This window comes from Taudactylus pleione, unplaced genomic scaffold (assembly GCF_031769625.1).
Source record: "Taudactylus pleione unplaced genomic scaffold, aTauple2 ptg000253l, whole genome shotgun sequence".
NCBI lineage: Eukaryota > Metazoa > Chordata > Amphibia > Anura > Myobatrachidae > Taudactylus > Taudactylus pleione.
In genome coordinates this window covers 6494891-6516081 of record NW_028284655.1, presented here as the reverse complement: position 1 = coordinate 6516081, position 21191 = coordinate 6494891, and the positions used below count along the sequence as shown (strand labels likewise).

General features: G+C 43.9%; 5 protein-coding genes across 5 annotated transcripts; 2 read left to right on the top strand and 3 right to left on the bottom strand.

Moving 5' to 3' along the window:
• Positions 1 to 12127: 12127 nt before the first annotated feature.
• Positions 12128 to 12582, bottom strand: LOC148515213 (histone H2B 1.1-like). The gene has a single exon (XM_088480510.1). It carries the CDS (start codon positions 12559 to 12561, stop codon positions 12181 to 12183), a length of 381 nt encoding a protein of 126 aa, XP_088336636.1. The 5' UTR covers positions 12562 to 12582; the 3' UTR covers positions 12128 to 12180.
• A 290-nt stretch (positions 12583 to 12872) lies between these two features.
• Positions 12873 to 13356, top strand: LOC148515212 (histone H2A type 1-like). Its single transcript, XM_088480509.1, has one exon. The coding sequence runs from the start codon at positions 12909 to 12911 to the stop codon at positions 13299 to 13301; it is 393 nt and encodes a 130-aa protein (XP_088336635.1). The 5' UTR covers positions 12873 to 12908; the 3' UTR covers positions 13302 to 13356.
• Positions 13357 to 13865: 509 nt separating this feature from the next.
• Positions 13866 to 14356, bottom strand: LOC148515211 (histone H3). Its single transcript, XM_088480508.1, has one exon. It carries the CDS (start codon positions 14328 to 14330, stop codon positions 13920 to 13922), a length of 411 nt encoding a protein of 136 aa, XP_088336634.1. The 5' UTR covers positions 14331 to 14356; the 3' UTR covers positions 13866 to 13919.
• Positions 14357 to 17054: 2698 nt separating this feature from the next.
• Positions 17055 to 17366, bottom strand: LOC148515210 (histone H4). The gene has a single exon (XM_088480423.1). The coding sequence runs from the start codon at positions 17364 to 17366 to the stop codon at positions 17055 to 17057; it is 312 nt and encodes a 103-aa protein (XP_088336549.1).
• Positions 17367 to 20000: 2634 nt separating this feature from the next.
• On the top strand, positions 20001 to 20911 carry LOC148515209 (histone H1.01-like). Its single transcript, XM_088480507.1, has one exon. It carries the CDS (start codon positions 20018 to 20020, stop codon positions 20681 to 20683), a length of 666 nt encoding a protein of 221 aa, XP_088336633.1. The 5' UTR covers positions 20001 to 20017; the 3' UTR covers positions 20684 to 20911.
• Positions 20912 to 21191: the final 280 nt, after the last annotated feature.

Sequence of the window (21191 nt, the reverse complement as noted above, 5' to 3'; positions counted from 1 at the left end):
GTCACTCACATAACACCCACCTGTATTTTGCCTTGATTAACAAGGTTTTGGGCATGAAATAAGCTTTCGAATTTGGCACAGGCACCAAATTATACCATTTTGAATAAGTAGCTGTAAACTTAAAAGGGTTAATTAGCCTTGGGCCACACATTTGACACCTCCAACCAACATAGAAGGGTCACTTACATACGAGCCACTTGAAATTTGCATTACCCAACAAGGTTTTGGGCATAAAATTGGCTGGCAAAATGGGCACAGGTACAAATTCTATTCATTTGAATGAATAGCTGTAGTTTGGGAGGTTTAAATAGCCGTGGGCCACAAATGTGAAACTTGTAATCAACAGAGCAGGGTCACTTACATATGACCCAGCAATATTTTGGCTGGCTTAACAATGTTTTGGGCATGAAATAGGCTGGCAAACTGGGCACAGATTTGAACAATTAGCTGTAGGTTTGCAAGGGTTAAACAGCCTCAAGCCACAAACGTGACCATTGCAACCTACAGAGGAGGGCACTTATTTTGGATCCACTTGTATTTTGACTGGCCAATAATGTTTTGGGCATGAAATATGCTAATGAAGTGGGCACAGGCACCAAATTGTAACATCTTGAATAAGTAGCTGTAGTGTTAAAAGGGTTAAATAGCATTGGACCACAAATTTGACACTTCCGTCCAACAGAGAAGGGTAACTTACATATGACCCACTTTTGTTTTGACTGGCCCAACAAGGTTTTTGGCATAATACAGGCTGGCAAAGAGGGCAAAGGTGCAAATTGTATTGTATTGAATATGTAGCTGTAGTGTTGCAAGTGTTAAATAGCCTTGGGCCACAAATTTGACAGTTGCAGTAAACAGAAGGCGGTTAATTACATATGACCCATATGTTTTTTGCCTGGCCCAACAAGGATTTGGGCAAGAAATAGGCTGGCAACATGGGCACAGGCACCAAATTATACCATTTTGAATATGTAGATGTAGTGTAGTAAGGGTTAAATAGCCTTGGGCCACAAATTTGACACTTGCAACCAACAGAGGGAGGTCACTTACATATGCCCCAATTATATCTTGCCTGGCCCAACAAGGTTTTGGGCACGAATTAGGCTGGCAAAGAAGCAAAGGAGCAAAATATATTGATTTGAATAAGTAGCTTTAGTTTTGCAAGGGTTAAATAGCATTGGGCCACAATTTACACTTGAAACAAACAGAGAAGGGTCACTTACATATGATCAACTATTATTTTGCCTAGCCCAAAAAGGTTTTGGGTATAAAATAGGCTGGCAAAATGGACACGGGTACAAATTGTATTGATTTGAATAAGTAGCTGTAGTGTAGCAAGGGTTAAATAGCCTTTGGGCCACAAATTTGACCTTTGCAACCCACAGAAGGGGGTCACTCACATAACACCCACCTGTATTTTGCCTTGATTAACAAGGTTTTGGGCATGAAATAAGCTTTCGAATTTGGCACAGGCACCAAATTATACCATTTTGAATAAGTAGCTGTAAACTTAAAAGGGTTAATTAGCCTTGGGCCACACATTTGACACCTCCAACCAACATAGAAGGGTCACTTACATACGAGCCACTTGAAATTTGCATTACCCAACAAGGTTTTGGGCATAAAATTGGCTGGCAAAATGGGCACAGGTACAAATTTTATTCATTTGAATGAATAGCTGTAGTTTGGGAGGTTTAAATAGCCGTGGGCCACAAATGTGAAACTTGTAATCAACAGAGCAGGGTCACTTACATATGACCCAGTAATATAGTGCCTGGCTTAACAATGTTTTGGGCATGAAATAGGCTGGCAAAGTGGGCACAGATTGTATTGATTTGAAGAAGTAGCTGTAGTTTTGCAAGGGTTAAACAGCCTCATGCCACAAATGTAACCATTGCCACCTACAGAGGGGGGCACTTATATTGGACCCACTTGTATTTTGCCTGGCCCAACAATGTTTTGGGCATGAAATATGCTAATGAAGTTGGGACAGGCATCAAATTGTAACATATTGAATAAGTAGCTGCAGTGTTAAAAAGGTTTAAATAGCATTAGACCACAAATTTCACACTTCCGTCCAACAGAGAAGGGTAACTTACATATGACCCACTTGTGTTTTGACTGGCAAAACAAGGTTTTTGGCATAATATACGCTGACAAAGTGGACACTGGTACAAATTGTATTGTATTGAATATGTAGCTGTAGTGTTGCAAGTGTTAAATAGCCTTGGGCCACAAATTTGACAGTTGCAGTAAACAGTAGGCGGTTAATTACATATGACCCATATGTTTTTTGCCTGGCCCAACAAGGATTTGGGCAAGAAATAGGCTGGCAACATGGGCACAGGCACCAAATTATGCCATTTTGAATATGTAGATGTAGTGTTGTAAGGGTTAAATAGCCTTGGGCCACAAATTTGACATTTGCAACCTACAGAGGGAGTCACTTACATAAGAACCATTTGTATATTGCCTTTCCCAACAAGGTTTTGGGCAGGATATAAGTTTGCGAAGTTGGCACAGGCACCAAATTATACAATTTTGAATAAGTAGCTGTAAAGTTAAAAGGGTTAAATAGCCTTGGGCCACAAATTTAACCCCTCCAACCAATATAGAAGAGTCACTTACATATGAGCCACTTGAATTTTGCATGACCAACAAGGTTTTGGGCAAAAAATTGGCTGGCAAAATGGGCACAGGTACAAATGATCTTTATTTGAATAAGTAGCTGTAGTGTTGCAAGGGTTAAATAGCATTGGGCCACAAATGTGACACTTGTATCCAACAGAGGGGTATCACTTACATGTGATCCACTATTACTCTGGCTGGCACAACCAGTTTTTGGGCATGAAATAGGCTGGCAAAGTGGGTACAGGCACAATATTTTACCATTTTGAATTAGGTAGCTGTAGTATTGCAAGTGTTAAATAGCCTTGGGCCACAAATTCGACACATCCAACCAACATAGAATGGTCACTTACATATGAGCCACTTGTGTATTGACTGGACCAACAAGGTTTTGGGCATAAAATTGGCTGGCAAATTGGGTACATGTACAAATTGTACCATTTTGAATTGAGTAGCTGTAGTGTTGCAAGGGTTAAATAGCCTTTTGCGAGAAATGTGACCATTACAACGTACAGAGGAGGGTCACTTACATAAGAGCCACTTGTATTTTGCGTGGCCCAACAATTTTCTGGGACTGAAAAAGGCTGGCGAAGTGGGCACAAGCACAATATTTCACCATTTTGAATTAGGTAGCTGTAGTGATTTAAGGGTTAAATAGCCTTGGGCCACAAATTACACTTGAAACAAACAGAGAAGGGTCACTCACATATGACCAACTTTTATTTTGCCTGGCCCAACAAGGTTTTGGGCATTTAATAGGCTGGCACAATGTTCACAGGCACCAAATTTCCTCATTTTGGACAAGTAGCTGTAGTGTTGCCAGGGTAAATAGCCTTGGGCCACAAATTTGACCATTGCAACCAACAGAGGGATGTCACTTACATGTGATCCACTTTTTTTTTTTGCCTGGCTCAACAAGTATTTGGGCATGATATAGGCTGGCAAAGTTGGCAAAGGTACAAATTGTATTAATTTGAATATGTAGCTGTAGTGTCGCCAGGGTTAAATGGCCTTTGGCCAAAAATTTGACATTTGCAACCAACAGATGGGGGTCACTTACATATGAACCACTTGTATTTTGCCTGGCCCAAAAAGGATTTTGGCAAGAAATAGGGTGGTAATGTGGGCACAGGGACCAGAATTTCTATATTTGAATAAGTAACTGTAGTTTTGCAAGGGTTAAAACCTTGGGCCACAATTTACACTTGAAACAAACAGAGAAGGGTCACTTACATATGATCAACTGTTATTTTGCCTGGCCCAAAAAGGTTTTGGGCATAAAATTGGCTGGCAAAGTGGGCACAGGTACAAATTTTACTATTTTGAATTAAGTAGCTGTAGTGTTGCAAGGGTTAAACAGCCATGAGTCAAAAATGTGACGATTACAACGTACAGAGGAGGGTCACTTACATAAGAGCCTCTTGTATTTTGCTTGGCCTAACAATGTTCTGTGCATGAAAAAGGCTGGCGAAGTGGGCACAGGCATAATATTTTACCTTTTTAAATTAGGTAGCTGTAGTGTTGCAAGGGTTAAATAGGTTTGGGCCACAAATGAATCAATTGCAACCAACAAAAGGAGGTCAATTACATATGACCTACTTGTATTTTGCCTGGCCCAACAAGGTTTTGGGCATGAAATAGGCTGGCAAAGGCACAATATTTTACAAGTTTGAATAAGTAGCTGTAGTGTTGCATGGGTTAAATAGCCTTGCACCACAAATTTGACTTTTGCAAGCTACATAGATGGGTCACTTACATATGACCCACTTGTAATTTGCCTGGCCCAACAAGTATTTGGGCATGATATAGGCTGGCAAAATAGGCAAAGGTACAAATTGTACTATTTGAATTAGGTAGCTGTAGTGTTGCAGGGGTTAAATAGCCTTGGGCCACAAATTTGACAATTGCAAATAAACAGAAGGAGGTTAATTACATATGATCCACTTGTATTTTGCCTGGCCCAACAAGGATTTGGGCAAGAAATAGGCTGGCAACATGGGCACAGGCACCAAATGATAACATTTTGAATAAGTAGATGTAGTGTTGCAAGGGTTAAATAGTCTTGGGCAACAAATTTGACAATTCCAACCAACAGCGGGGTGTCACTTACATATGATCCACTTGTATTTTGCTGGCCCAACAAGGTTTTTGGTCATGAAATAGGCTGGCAAAGTGGGCACAGGTTCAAATTGTATTGATTTGAATAAGTAGCTGTACTTCTGCAATGGTTAAATAGCATTGGGCCATAACAATGACACATGAAACCAATAGAGGGGGTCACTTACATATGACTCACTTGTACTTTGCCTGGTCAAACAAGTTTTTGGGCATGAAATAGGCTGGCAAAGTGGGCACAGGCACCAAACTATACTATTTTGAATAAGTAGCTGTATTTTTGCAAAGGATAAACAGCATTGGGCCAATAACTTGACACTATTAACCAACAGGGGGGTCTCATACATATGACCAACTTGTACTTTGCCTTGGGCAACAAATTTGACAATTGCAACCAATAGAGTGGGTCACCTTCATATGACCAACTTGCATATTGTATGGCCCAACAAGGTTTTGGGCATGAAATACGCTGGCTAAGTGGGCACAGGTACAAATTGTATTTATTTGAATAAGTAGCTTTAGTGCACACTTTTTGCACATGTGCATGGGCCGGTTTCTGAGAAATATTTGTGGGAATCGGCCCAAATCGGAAGTTGAGATCAGTGCACTTGTTAGCAAATAAAATAGTAAAATATAACTTTATAATTACATTCTTTCAAAATAAACTTTATTTTACAAGTACAACCCAACACCCACCAGCCAGGGGTGCCAAGGATAGCCCTGGGATATTATGCCAGGCCCAGGGTGCCCTGGAGAAGTGGAACCCCTTTTATTTGGGATTTGCCATCTTCCAAGGGATCCCCGGCCTGGGCTGACTAGTGATCAGGTACAAAGCTTTGGCCAGGGTACTCGGTGAAAGGGTTTCCCAGCTGTGGCATTACACCACCACTAGAAAGAGTCAGGTGCTGGTTATGGAAAATACAGGGGACCGCTAGTCATTTTGTCTCCTGTATTTCCACAACCAGGACTGGCTCAACAGAGACTTGTGCTGGTTCATAAGATACAGGGGAACCATACACATTTTCTCACCTGTATTTTAAGAACCAGGACAGGCTCAACAGAGCTTGGGTCTGGTTATACTTGTGGATGGGGGGGAGGGGCACACATAATTGTTTTTTTTTACACTCAGACACATGCATGGATCTCACTGAGCTGTGCATGTTTCTGTGTAACTTGGACCTGCTCAGGCTAGACTCACATTCTCAGACAGTGGCCTTATTCAGAGATGGACGGAATTGTACAGCCGCACACAAGCAGCTGTGCAATTCCGTCCATTTAAAATGCAAATACAGAAGGAGATGTCAGACACATCCTTACTGCATCTGCATGATCTCAGCACTGCGACCATCAGTCCCGATTGTTGCCCCTTCAACCAGGCTGCAGCAGCTGAAGCTTGCGAGGGCAGGAAGTCTACGTGCACCCACGCAGACCTTTGCCACTTCCCTCCCAGAAAACGGGGGCAACGCGCACTCATTTACAGGGTCGCTGCCTGGGAATGCGCCCGATCCGCCACCTAAACGCCACAGACTGTCATTCAGGCTGCGGCTGTGAGGCTCTGTGAGTGAACTCGCAGTTGGAGGGCTGCACATATATAGTTAAACACTCGCACTCTATTACATTGCCCAACTTGTATCCTCACAATGGCAAAACATCTAGATGGGTCTTTTGCCATTGTGAGTTGTGGGGGGTAAGAAACGTGAGTTTGCATGTTCTCGTACCCTATTACTGTTTACACAGGGTTACTAAAAATGTGGGAGAATAGCTCCATACACACACATGTTACAGACTTGGACACTATTACATTTGTCCCATCTCTAATTACATTGATGGAGTGATGCAGAAGATTGCATTAAAGGATACTTAAATGATCTGAATATAGAAAATGAGAGGGAAGACAGTCGCAGGCAATTTCAAAATTACATGTACCTACTCCATTGTGGGAGGGATGCAGCAAGGTGACAAGTGCGGTCAAACCCCGAAAATGCGGGTTTGACCAGTGGCGTAACTTCATCCCAGGTGCCCGGAGGCAAGATAAATGTTGGTGCCCCCCCCCAAAATTAAAATGTACCACCCCCCCAGCACCTATGCCAGCCCCAGCTGCCGCCCCCCTATGCAGTTCCCCAGTAGTGGTCCCCCTGTGCAGTGCCCTCTGTAGAGGTCCCCCTATGCAGTGCCACCTATGTAGTGCCCCCCCCGTAACATCCTCCTTTGCAGTGCCCCAGTAGAAAGGGCCCCTGTAGTGCCCCCAGTAGTAAGCCCCCAGTAGTAAACTCCCTGTAGTGCCCCCAGTAGTAAGCCCCCAGTAATATCCCCTGTAGAAAGCCCCCTGTAGTGCTCCCAGTAGTAAGGGCACCTGTAGTGCCCCCAGTAGTAAGCCCCCTGTAGTGCTCCCAGTAGTAAGCCCCCAGTAGTAAAATCCCTGTAGTGCCTCCAGTAGTAATCCCCCCGTAATGCCCCCTGTAGTAAGCCCCCAGTAATGCCTCCTGTAGTAAGCCCCCTGTAGAAAGCCCCCAGTAATGCACTGTAGAAAGCACCCTGTAGAAAGCCCCCTGTAGTAAGCCCCCAGTAATGCCCCCTGTAGGAAGCCTCCAGTAATAAACCCCTGTAGTATTCCCCCTGTAGTAAGCCCCTGTAATGCCCCCTGTAATGCCCCCTGTAGTTAGCCCCCAGTAAAGCCCCCTGTAGTGAGCCACCAATAATGCCCCCTGTAGTGAGCCCCCAGTAATACCTCCTGTAGTGTGCCACCAATAATGCCCCCTGTAGTGAGCCCCCCCGCAAGCGCACATACAAAAAAAAAAAAAAAACACCAAAAAACAATACTTACCTGAAGCCCAGCTCCAGTGCTGCTACCTTCCATCCCCAGCGCCTGCTCCTCGGAATTATGGGAGTGATGTCATGACATCACTCCCATAGTGCATTGCGGAACCGGAAGCGGAGCTCAGGAGTGAGCTCCGTTCCTCCGGCTACCGCCGGTGGGAAAAAATGAGCCGGACGCCTGCTCTTAACACACTCAGCATGTGCCCGGCAAATAGGGGGTGCAACAGCACCCCCCCATATTGACGCCGCTGGAGTTGGAGCGCCGATCAGCGGCGCTCCATCTCCATAGCAGTGCCCGAAACGGCCTGGGGGACAATAGAGCCAGGTGCCCCCTTAAGGGCTGGAGCCCGGCGGCAAATGACTCCATTGTCTCCAGGAGTTCCGCCACTGGGTTTGACCACATTTCACATATGCATGAAGCCCTGGAAAGTGATGCACTCCGGGGCTTGGTTGCTGTGGGTAACACTATATGCCTGATGTGGGTATAGCTTACAAATCGGTCTCTAGGATGGCAGATCAGTCTAATTTATAAAATGGTCCCTGTGCCCACTTTGCCATCAGATTTCCTGCCCAAAATCTTGTTGGGCAAGGTCAATTGCAAGAGCGCATTTTGTAAGTGACCCTCCTGAATAGGTTCACAGTGTCAAATTTGTTTCCCAAGGCTATTTAACCTTTGCACAAATACAACTACGTATTAAAATGAATAAATTGGTGCCTGTGCCCTCTTAACCACCCTATTTTTTGCCCAAAACCTTGTTGGGCAATGCCAATTGCAAGTGGGTCACATGTAAGTGACCCCCCTCTGTGGATTCGGATTCCAAGTGTCAACTTTGTTTCCCAAGGCTATTTAACCTTTGCTCAACTATAGCTACGTATTGAAATGCATAAATTGGTGCCTGTGCCCACTTTACCACCCTATTTCATGGGCGTCCATAATTAAAGGACAACGTCATTGTACACGTCACCTCGCATTTATTTGACCGAAGCACTCTCAGTGGTCATCCCACCTAATAAGATTTACAGCTTCAATTAATTTGGGAAAAAAACACCTTGCTATGTTACAAATTATATATTGACCATTGGGCTTAAAGCATTGGGACAACAAAAGAGACTTTGTTGTGTTTGTTAATCATGAAAAAACAACAACATTCTCAAGCCATTTTTCCTTTGTTTGTAAAATAAATAAAATACCTACTTTTTTCTGACAAAATAAACATCAACATGATGATCTTGATTATTTCCACACAGATTCTCTTGCGAGCTTGTACTGGAATGTTATGTCCAAAAGAGAATCTGGCTAGTGCCTCCTGGATGAGGGTATCCGTAACCCTACAAGGAATAACTTGACATTGTATCCTGCCACTGCTATCCAAAGGGCCCTTTAAAAAAATTAAAACATTTTTAAAAAAAATAATAAACCCTCTCCATCTATCTATATGTTCATTTTAATTTAACATATATATATATATATATATATATATATATATATATATATACACACAGTCAGGTCCATAAATATTGGGACATTGACAGAATTTTCATATTTTGGCCTCTATTCACCACCACAATGGCTTTGAACTGAAGCAAACAAGATGTGATTTAACTGCAGACTTTCAGATTTAATTTGAGGGTAATTACATCCAAATCAGGTGAACGGTGTAGGAATTACAACGGTTTCTATATGTGCCTCCCACTTTTTAAGGGGCCAAAATTAATGGGACAAACTAAACAATCCTAATCTAATTTTCACTTTTTAATACTTTGTTGCAAATCCTTTGCAGGCAATTACAGCCTGAAGTCTGGAACGCATAGACATCATCAGACGCTGGGTTTCATCCCTGGTGATGCTCTGCCAGGCCTCTACTGCAAATGTCTTCAGTTCCTGCTTGTTCTTGGGGCATTTTCCCTTCAGTTTTGTCTTCATCAAGTGAAATGCCTGCTCACTCGGATTCAGGTCAGGGGATTGACTTGGCCATTGCATAACATTCCACTTTTTAGCCTTAAAAAACTCTTTGGTTGCTTTTGCAGTATGCTTCGGGTCATTGTCCATCTGCACTGTGAAGCGCCGTCCAATGAGTTCTGAAGCATTTGACTGAATATGAGCATATAATATTACCAGAAACACTTCAGAATTCATTCTGCTGCTTTTGTCAGCAGTCACATCATCAATAAATACAAGGGAACCAGTTCCATTGGCAGCCATACATGCACACGCCACGACACTACCACCACCATGCTTCACTGATGAGGTGGTATGTTTTGGATAATGAGCAGTTCCTTTCCTTCTCTTCTCTTCCCATCACTCTGGTACAAGTTGATCTTTGTCTCATCTGTCCATAGGATCTTGTTTCAGAACTGTAATGGCTTTTTCAGATGTTGTTTGGCAAACTCTAATCTGGTCTTCCTGTTTTTGTGGCTCACCAATGGTTTGCATCTTGTGGTGAACCCTCTATATTCACTCTTGTAAAGTCTTCTCTTGATTGTTGACTTTGACACATATACATCTACCTCCTGAAGAGTGTTCTTGATTTGGCCAACTGTTGTGAAGGGGTTTTTCTTCACCAGGGAAATAATTCTTCTGTCATCCACCACAGTTATTTTCCGTGGTCTTCCGGGTCTTTTGGTGTTGCTGAGCTCTCCAGTGCGTTCTTTCTTTTTAAGAATGTTCCAAACAGTTGATTTGGCCACACCTAATGTTTTTGCTATCTCTCTGATGGGTTTGTTTTGATTTTTCAGCCTAATGATGACTTGCTTCACTGATAGTGACAGCTCTTTGGATCTCATATTGAGAGTTGACAGCAACTGATTCCAAATGCAAATGTCACACCTAGAATCAACTCCAGACCATTTACCTGCTTAATTGATAATGAAATAACGAGGGAATAGCCCACATCTGTCCATGAAATAGCTTTTGAGTTGATAGTCCCATTACTTTTGACCCCTTAAAAAGTGGGAGGCACATATTGAAACTGTTGTAATTCCTACACCGTTCACCCGATTTGGATGTAATTACCCTCAAATTAAATCTGAAAGCACATCTTGTTTGTTTCATTTCAAAACCATTGTGGTGAATAGAGGCCAAAATCTGAAAATTCTGTCAATGTCCCAATATTTATGGACCTGACTGTATATATCAGATCCAATGGCACAGCACTCTCCTTCCGTGTAATCATCAGCCACGGTGCCCGCTGGTTTAGCATCCATATACATTCCAATAAGCGGCACTCAGTGGTCTTACTTGGGATGGGTGTTTACCCGCTTGTGCTGTGCATTGCGAGCGATTGCTTGTGTTGCATTTCGTCACTCGTAGCAGCTGCGAGCAATCGTGCCTTAGCGACCAGCTCTGAATCAGGTCCTGTGTGTGGTATTCTTTATGTCAGGAAAGGTTTATGATGCTTGGGGATTTGCTGTCAGGGTTTTAAACCAAGTTCTAAAATATGCTTCAGTGCTTTAACTCCGGAAGGTATAACATGGAAGCTTCTTTAGACAACGGAGACAGCTCAGGTGAACTTGCTTAAATCCACTTTACCTTGGCACAGTGGGCCTGATTCAGAAATGTACGCCATGCCAATATTTACGTAGATTGAGCGTTTTTTTGCCGATGTGCATGTGTGTAAGATGCACGCGCAGCAATTGTTACGCAATATTTTCATCTGCAAAGTGAGTGCCAGGTAGTTAGCATTTGGGGGAGGTAAGCAGGGGTGGGTAGGCAAACGCTGGCGTGTCTAACCATTTCAACACTGTTTCAGGGGCGTGCATAAATGAGTCAGTGTGATCTCCTATGCAACATAAGAGCTCTGTGCGTGTCAGGATAGCTGCAGTGTTTGCGGCTGGTCAGACTTTCCGAATATGATGCATGGCTGCCCGATTTGCACCAATATTACTGATGTTTACGCTGGTGCGTGAAGTCAGACGGATATGAGAGGGCAGAAGTGGTTATCCCTATGCTCAGGTAAGCTTTGGAAACAGGATACTATAGCAGCTGCATTCCGTGCAAGATCAGATTCCATTGCATTAGCGTCCATCTCTAAATCAGGCCCATTGTGCCCTGCACTTCATCTCGCACAGTGTGAGATGTATATAAAATTGTAAAGACATTAAAGGCAGATTGTATAAATTTTTATATGTATTTTAATAAAATGAACACAATAGTTTGTGGCTTTTATTAATGCAAATGAAGGGAATAATCTAATTGTTTATTGAGCTTAACTGAAATTTAAAACTGTACAAGTATAATACTGGGGACAGATATTGCAGATGAGACAAACGAATTTTATACATAAATGCTATTCCACCAGTGACCACATGAGGTCGCTGCTGCTGCACAGATTAGTGCAGCTACCAACGTTCAATATCCGACATATTATTAAAGAGCAAAAATTCCAAAGCTGTTCTAGCTGAGCGCCAACACAGGATACAGAATGTACATTAGTGGAATCGCCTTGGCAATACTTTTGCTTAAACTTGATAAATAAAAAAAAAATGTATAAAAGACTGGAACAGCACGTTACTATCAGCCCAGAATAGGGATCACAGCAATAGTTAAAGCCCGATTAGAGAGGAGGTGGGTGGCTCTTAGAAGAGCCTTTGTGTTTATGTGGGAAGGAGAAAGAAAGCAGATCACTTGGCGCTGGTGTACTTGGTGACGGCCTTTGTGCCCTCGGACACGGCGTGCTTGGCCAGCTCTCCCGGCAGCAGCAGTCGTACAGCGGTCTGGATCTCCCGGGAAGTGATGGTTGAGCGCTTGTTGTAATGAGCCAGGCGGGAAGCTTCCCCTGCAATGCGCTCAAAGATATCATTCACAAAGGAGTTCATGATGCCCATAGCCTTGGAGGAGATGCCGGTATCAGGGTGCACCTGCTTCAGCACCTTGTACACGTAAATGGCGTAACTTTCCTTTCTGGTCTTCCTACGCTTCTTCCCATCTTTCTTCTGGGTTTTGGTCACCGCTTTCTTTGAGCCTTTCTTGGCCGCCGGAGCAGACTTGGCTGGTTCAGGCATTATCAAAACACGACCTTATCGGATAAAGGAGAAAAAAGTATTACGAAAGGGGCCCAGACCTGTTGCATTTATAAGTAGCTCATGCAAATAAGGCTTTACCCATGCTAGATGCACTATTGGGTAGACGTGTCACGTGATGTAAAGGCGGTCTCAAACATCCAACCGTCATTTGCTGATTGGTCAGTCCATGAATTTGTACTACATGAATTGCTGTTTAAGCAGACCAATCACAGAGCACGTAGTGGATCCGTTCTGAGTGTGTATATAACAAGGAGGGCAAGTTCACAAGCTCATTTTCGTTACTAGTTCAACCAGGTTGAGTGTATTTTAATTTCTGTGTGCCGAGCATGTCTGGAAGAGGGAAACAAGGCGGCAAGACCCGGGCTAAGGCAAAGACTCGCTCATCTCGGGCCGGTCTCCAGTTCCCAGTTGGTCGCGTTCACCGTCTGCTGAGGAAGGGAAACTATGCTGAGCGTGTAGGAGCCGGGGCCCCGGTGTACCTGGCCGCAGTGCTCGAGTATCTGACGGCTGAGATCCTGGAACTTGCCGGAAACGCCGCCCGCGACAACAAGAAGACCCGCATCATTCCCCGCCACTTACAGTTGGCTGTGCGCAACGACGAAGAGCTAAACAAGCTGCTCGGTGGGGTGACCATCGCCCAAGGAGGCGTCCTGCCCAACATCCAGGCCGTGCTGCTGCCCAAGAAGACCGAGAGCCACAAGGCAGCTAAGAGCAAGTGATTTTACTACTAGACACTCGTCCCCGCAACACAAAGGCTCTTTTCAGAGCCACCCACTACGTCCCTAAAGAGCTTATTCACGGTTTACCACTGCTAGTAAACGAGGCCGATTTAGTGGAAGAGCCATTATACGCTCTTATGTACGTCTTGTAATAGTGCAGAGACCTTCAGCCCTATAATGCTATGACTGTGTATAGAACGTGGGGATGGTTCTGGACAGGAATGCAGCTCCGCGTGAACTGTACAGGGAAGACGAACATTCTGATTCAATACGTTAAAGGCTATATAACTTGCATTGAAACGGCTACTTGTGTCTTCCAGTCTGGTTGTTCCCTTTGCCATAACTTGACGCTGGGGAGACGAGAGACTTCTGACGTTGTCGAAGGCAGCGACAGGAAAATGCGGGGGGACTAGAGAGTAAATACTGTGTGATGTGTGGCTACTTAGTAAGGGACTGGTCATGTAGACCCCACCCCACCTAGAGGTGAAACGGAGCTGAGATTTTAACAACGGTCTTCCACTTGAATTGAGGTGTAGTTTATGCTTCAGCTCATTTAGAAAGATGTGGTGGCTCTGAAAAGAGCCTTTGTGTTGCGTGTATAGGAGTGCCGAGTATCATCTATGCCCTCTCCCCTCGGATCCTGCGGGCCAGCTGGATGTCTTTGGGCATGATGGTCACCCTCTTGGCGTGGATGGCGCACAGGTTGGTGTCCTCGAAAAGTCCGACCAGATAAGCCTCGCTGGCCTCCTGTAGGGCCATGACGGCAGAGCTCTGGAAACGCAGGTCGGTCTTAAAGTCCTGGGCGATCTCCCTCACAAGGCGCTGGAAGGGCAGCTTGCGGATCAGCAGCTCGGTGGATTTCTGATAGCGTCGGATCTCTCGGAGGGCAACAGTCCCTGGTCGGTAGCGGTGAGGCTTCTTCACGCCGCCGGTAGCTGGGGCGCTCTTCCGGGCGGCTTTGGTTGCCAGCTGCTTGCGAGGAGCTTTACCACCAGTAGATTTGCGAGCAGTCTGCTTGGTCCTGGCCATCCTGCTATATACAATACAGTTATGTAGGAAATTAGAAGGAATGAGTGAAGAACAGCCGGCAACAACTCTATTTATGCGCAGTGCTGCGTTGTGATTTGATGAATTAAAGGCGCCCATCTTCCTGATTGGCTGACACAAAGCCGTTGATACTTTCAAATAGCCCGCCAAGAATTTTGGTTTCTACCGTTATTAGTTACGTAAAGTATATAATATAACAGGCCAGCGCGGGTATGACACGAGTTACAATAAATAGCTTTTTCTTTTTTGTAATTCAAATTCCAGTCGTTGTAATTTAACCAGAAATTATTTTCTTGTATTCCAGCGAGAAAAAACAATGAGTGGCTCCCTACATACGGATGGTGATATTGTATCACTACAATATAGGACTAGTGTCGGGTGTAGAGATAACGTAATAAAATCCTGTAGAGTACTGAATAGCTGCCAAGGACGGGAAAGTTTTGTGTTTAAACAAGATGATTTCTTTAAGCTACACTCACTACTGTCCGGGAGATCATAGAATATAATCGCGGTATAAACAGCATAGATCAATATATGAGCAAATGATGCAACATTCACAATAACATGATAATCATTTTATTATTAAAGCATTAAGAATACATTTATATGGTAGGCATCAGTTGTCCTATTGTGAGCAATATTAGACCAGAGTATAATCAGAACGTCAGCATGCTTTGGACACAATGTGATACTAATGGGAAACAGTAAATATTATTTTACAATTGTCTCCATTCTATGAAACATTAGTGGATTCAATTTGAGCCTTAGACCACAATTTAAACCTCAGAAATCGGAGATACTACATGAAGAAATACAGGGCTACATTTGGGTAGTATCAGAGCCGTAACTAGACTTTTCAGTGCCCTGTGCCAGAGAGAGCATTATGCTACAAGTAAGAATGATAATAAAGTGGTAGAACAGGCCCAAACAGCGCCCCCTACTCTATGCCATGGCACAAGTCGCACTACCCTAGTTACGGCACTGGGTAGTACAAAGGGGCTCACAATATACTGTACTCAGTTGAAATAAAAATCAGAATCTATACTAAAGGCACAGTATATAAAACAGTCACTTTTATTGTTCTAGATTAATTCCAGATTTGTATTTTCGTTCTGCACATTCAATCATCTTATTTATATTTTGCTTGTTCCTTTTCCACTCTCATGACTCCTGAACATGCAATTACGTAGTTATTAGTGAGATATAATTAGTAATAAGGGTGGATAATATAATAAATTAATAATCCATACCGGTGCATATGGTATTTGGTGCTTACTAATTAAATACGAATAGGTGGTATATTTAGGGGACACCGGCTTCCCAATAGGACCCCTTGCATGTGCTGCCATCACTGGCGAGCATTGAGCATGGGTGGACAATCATTTCTGGGGGTGGCGGCCGTCGGGTAACCACACTTTAGTAAACTGTCGAGGGCCGCGTGTAATATATTTTATATGTATGATACCCATCAATAAAATTGTAATGGGCTATATTGTCAGACCCGTTCCTCTATTTCCCCACACACATGTACCTTAATGCTATAAAATAAATGGAGTAAAAGGCAATGCACTGTATAATATGAGAAATATGAAACAAGCAACAATAATAATTTACATAACATATACAATAGAAACATGCGGCCAAAAGAAAGTACAATTCTCCATTGTGGTCAGACAGGCTCATCATTTCTAGATCCTCGGCACCAGCGAATTTGCGACATCATCAACTGACGTGCAATCGACCTATATTTGTATATACTGGCAACACCCGAGAGCCAGCTCAAAGATTCAGTGTCTATAGAACCTAGCAAGGATCAGGGCCACTGCATGACTTACTGTGGTGACAAAAAGTTTGCCCAGCATGACCCCAGTGAGTAGTGGTCACCCGCAGTTCCTATACATGCACCAATGACGGGAATGTTCCTCATTTGCACTCTGACAGTGGCAATATGAGCCATGTGATTCTTGAGCGCCTAGGGAAGAAGTCAGGCCGAAATGATCGAAGTAACCAAATCCCTCTTTCTAAAGTCCAACTCGATTGAATAGACAAAAGGGACACCTCCATATCACAACTTCAGCAGCATAAATGATGCTCTCATTTCTTCTGGGATATATTAAAGTTCCTCCTAACAACTGATGGGTACGGATCTGCCCCCCCCAAGGAAATGACCACAGCGTTACAGCTCAGGCGGATTGGCTTCCGAACATGCAATTACAGAGTTATTATCCAGTAGAATAATACAAAGTATATAAATCACCCCTACACATGAAACGTTTTTTTTCCAGGTTTTATTGTGGGTTGCACAGCCAATTTCATTGCAGTTTTGACGCATTTATAAGGTAAGTGAGATTTTAAAACACACATTATCCATAGAATTATTCCTTTACGCAGTGTTTGGCGAATTCCCCTGACACTAGCCTAAACTGCAGCTTTATCATATGTATTATGTAACACGGCATCAGCCAGCGTGGGCACGGATTTCAACTATGACCTTGCACTCGATACTTCCTACTTGCACGGATCTAAATAGAAGGTGCAACCATGAGAAGTATTAGGAGTCCGGAGCCGGTGCATACTGTGACGAGCTTGCTAGGACTATAATGCAGAGTGTATACAGCAACGTTATTCCAGCTCTCTGATAGAAAAGATGGGCGGCCCTGAAAAGGACCTTTGTGTGGTTTAATGGAATTAGATGCGCATCGGTGCTTAGCCTCCGAATCCATAGAGAGTGCGGCCCTGGCGCTTCAGAGCGTACACCACATCCATTGCAGTGACCGTTTTCCTCTTGGCGTGCTCGGTGTAGGTGACGGCATCCCGGATAACGTTCTCCAGAAAAACCTTTAGCACGCCACGAGTCTCTTCGTAGATGAGACCTGAGATGCGCTTCACACCCCCTCTCCGGGCCAGGCGACGGATGGCGGGCTTAGTGATGCCCTGGATGTTATCTCGAAGAACCTTCCTGTGCCGCTTGGCGCCTCCTTTACCGAGCCCCTTTCCACCTTTGCCTCTGCCAGACATGTTTCTTTCTGCTTTCACGAAGAACAACAAAAAAAAATACCTCTAATGCCCTCACTACTGTGAAGTCCTCCTCTTATACAGTGCGAGCGGACCTAGTAGGAAACCTCTGGGCTGTGAGGGAGGCGTTCACCAATGCGTCACATCCTGCTCCTTTCAATGGAGTATGATCAGAACTTCTGCATGCAGTAGATACAATATGATACTAATGAGAAACAGTTACTATTGTTACAATTCTATGAAACAATAGTAGATACAATCTGTGCCAAATTAGACCACAAGCTAAACCTCATAAATTTGAGAAACTACATGTAGGGGCTCATAATATACTGTACTCGATGGAAATACAATTCAGACACAGTACTAAAGGTTCAGTACATTCAGATAATTACTTATTATTCTTCTATTTTAATCCCTGATTTTTTTATTTCTGCACATTCAATTATATATATATATATATATATATATATATATATTTATTTCAATTGTTCTTGTTGACTTGTTCTACTGTCCATGACTCTTAAACATGCAATTACTGAGATATAAGCAGTAATAGGGAATGCAATTTTATATGATATGAGAAAAATGGAAACAAGATAAATGGTTATACAACAGATCATATAACATATAAACATGCGACCAAATGAACATACAATGCTTTATGTAACTCTTTATGATGTTTTCACTTTACTACCCATTCAGTTAGTACTCAGTAGAACAATACATAGCATTAATAATTATCACCCCGGCCCTCTCACATCAAAAGAAATGATCAGATCTCCCTGTCACAGTTAAAGCCGCCCTTTCTACAACCTCCCCCCTCCTCCCCCACACCCTTCCATTTCTATGCTCCTACCCAGCCTCATTGTGGTCAGACAGACTCCTACCCAACCTCGTTGTGGTCAGACAGACTCCTCTGTCCCAGATCCTCTGCACAGGCGGAGATGTGCCATCATCAATTGACGTCCAAAACTCTGCAGTTACAAGCCGAACCAGCGAGCTAGCTCAAAGGTTCAGGGTCTGTAGAACCCAGCAAGGATCAGGGTCACACTGCATGAATGGCAGAAAAGTTGCCAAGCATGACCCCAGTGACCCACAGATTCATGTAATGCACGTGAGGGAATATTCCTCATTTGCAATCTGACAGCGGCAATTTGAAAATATGAAGTCAGACTGAACCAAAATAATCGAAGTACCCAATTCCTAATTTCTTTTTTACCAATACAAAATTGATTGAATGGACACAAAGGTACATTACAGGTGGATTGTCTTACACAGGAGTTGCTAGGGGTAAGTTAGGGAGGATGGTTTGCTTCCGGTCACCCACTCTCTGAATTCTGGAGCCAGTCTTAGCAGAGAATGAGCCAGTAAGACTCAATTGTCCAGGATCTCATCTCTTCCATCCATCAGGTGCACAAATGCCTCTGCTGGGTGCCCTATACCTAAGTCGAGCTAGAACCATCTTAATGATAGCTCAAAATCTCACACGATTGGCTCTCTATTCTTCCCTCTGTTCCATCAGGTCTCCCTTTATTTTTCATAGGATCCTCCCATCTCCATTTATTTTTCCTCTGTTACGCCCTTTACCCCATCACCTCTATACTTCCCTTATTTTTCCCTGTCCCACTTCTGACTACCGACCAGACCATATCCTAGCGGTCATCCTATTTATCCCCTTATTACTACTGTCTCTCTCTATTTTTTATCACTATTCATACTGTCTCCCCTTATAGTGTTGTCTCATTTACTCCTCTGGTTCCACTATTCTTCAGTCTATCTCCCTTCATTCCCTAGTCTACCCTATATTCCAATGCCTCTACCTATTGCTCACATTTACTCCTTTTAAAATCTTACATTAATGGGACCATGATGTCACTATCATCCTTTTTACAGTCACATCTGTCTTATTAAATACACATAAATGACCATCCACATGGATCACTATAAGAACATTTTGGGGAAATGCCACCAGTATTCTTCCTAACCAGGGGAATGCCAGGCAGGATTAACCTTTTAACTGACTGTGCTATGTATCTTTACCTCTGTAACTTACATAACTACAGTTCTTAGACAAGACTTCAATTACCTTGTGAGGCAGCCTGTCTGTGCTATCTCCCCGGGAGTACAAGAGTCCACACATCACCTTTATGTGATTCAGTGGGTGGCCTGCTCTGCACAGGTTGTGCCGCAGAGCACCTTCATTATCTCCAGGGTCAGGAGGAGAGAAAAAAAACCACGATGGGACATTTTAGCCTCACGAAAGAGAGAGATGTGTTACATGCCTGGCAGATGTAGCTTGGTGTGGGTGAGCTGCCGATGACTATTTCTGGTCTCCTTCGCAGCGCCTAAGCCATCATTGGCCATAAAGGGTAAGGAAAGATCTTGGCGTACGAGTGAGGGTCAGAGAGCCAGCTCTATGTTCTTCTCGTTCCGTATAAAATACTCTTTTTCTGCGCTAGGGAAACACAAGCTGAGGGCAGATTGTGCCATACACACAGACAGGGAAGGATTTACACAGCTGTTTATTCAGCCAATGGGAGCACAATACACGCAACGCTCAGCAGCCAATCACAGCACAGCCGACAGTGTATATAAGTGACATCAGCAGCAGTAGGTAATGTATTAATATTTCTTACGTTGTGTCGTAGTCTACAATGGCAGAAACTGCACCAGCCGCCGCCGCTGTCCCGCCATCAGAGAGCGCAGCCAAAAAGAAGCGGCAGCCGAAGAAAGCTGCAGGAGGTGTCAAGAAAAGCCCCAAATCTTCTGGTCCCAGCGTCTCCGAGCTCATCGTAAAAGCCGTGGCCGCCTCCAAAGAGCGCAGTGGTGTTTCACTTGCCGCCCTGAAGAAGGCTCTGGCTGCCGGAGGCTATGATGTGGAGAAGAATAACAGCCGCGTCAAACTGGGTGTGAAGAGTCTGGTGACCAAAGGAACCCTCACCCAGGTGAAAGGCACCGGCGCTTCCGGCTCCTTCAAACTCAACAAGAAGCAGCTGGAAAGCACGAAAGCCGCTCAGAAGTCTCTGAAGCCCAAGAAACTTGCGGCAAAAAAAGTGGCCAAATCCCCGAAGAAGCCCAAGAAAGCTCCAAGTGCAGCCAAGAGCCCGAAGAAGGTCAAGAAACCATCAAAGGCGGCTGCTGCCAAAAGCCCAAAGAAGCCGAAAGCCGTGAAGCCTAAGAAGGCGGCCAAGAGTCCGGCCAAGAAGGCAGCAAAACCCAAAGCTGCCAAGAGTTCGGCCAAGAAAGCAGCGAAGCCCAAAGCCGCAAAAAGCCCGGCCAAGAAGGCAGCTAAGCCTAAGAAAGCTGCGGCAAAGAAGTAATGGAAGAGCTGTTGTAGCCTCGCTCCTTGTTATCACCACAAAGGCTCTTTTCAGAGCCACCCATATCTTCCCAGGAGAGCTGAGAACACTGCTAATTTTTGTTTGCTTTTACTGTAGCGTTATCTGGACGAGGCTGCAGTTAGCTTCTTATTCGTGCTCCAGCTTCTTCTTCACTTTCCTGCTTCTTATTCAGAACATTTTATATTAAAACATTTTTTTATCAAAGAGAATCAATAAGCTTATTGAATAAACAAAATATGAATCCACAGAGGGGGTTAACTTACATATGACCCATTTGTAATTGGCCTTGCCCAACAAAGTTTTGGGCATAAAATAGGGCATTAAAGTGGGCATAGGCACCATTTAATACATTTGAATAAGTAGCTGTAATTGTGCAAGGGTAATTAGCCTTGGGCATTGAATTTTACACTTGGAACTCACACAGTGGGGTTATTTACATATTATCCACTTGCAATTGGCCTAGCCCAACAAGGTTTTGGGTATGAAA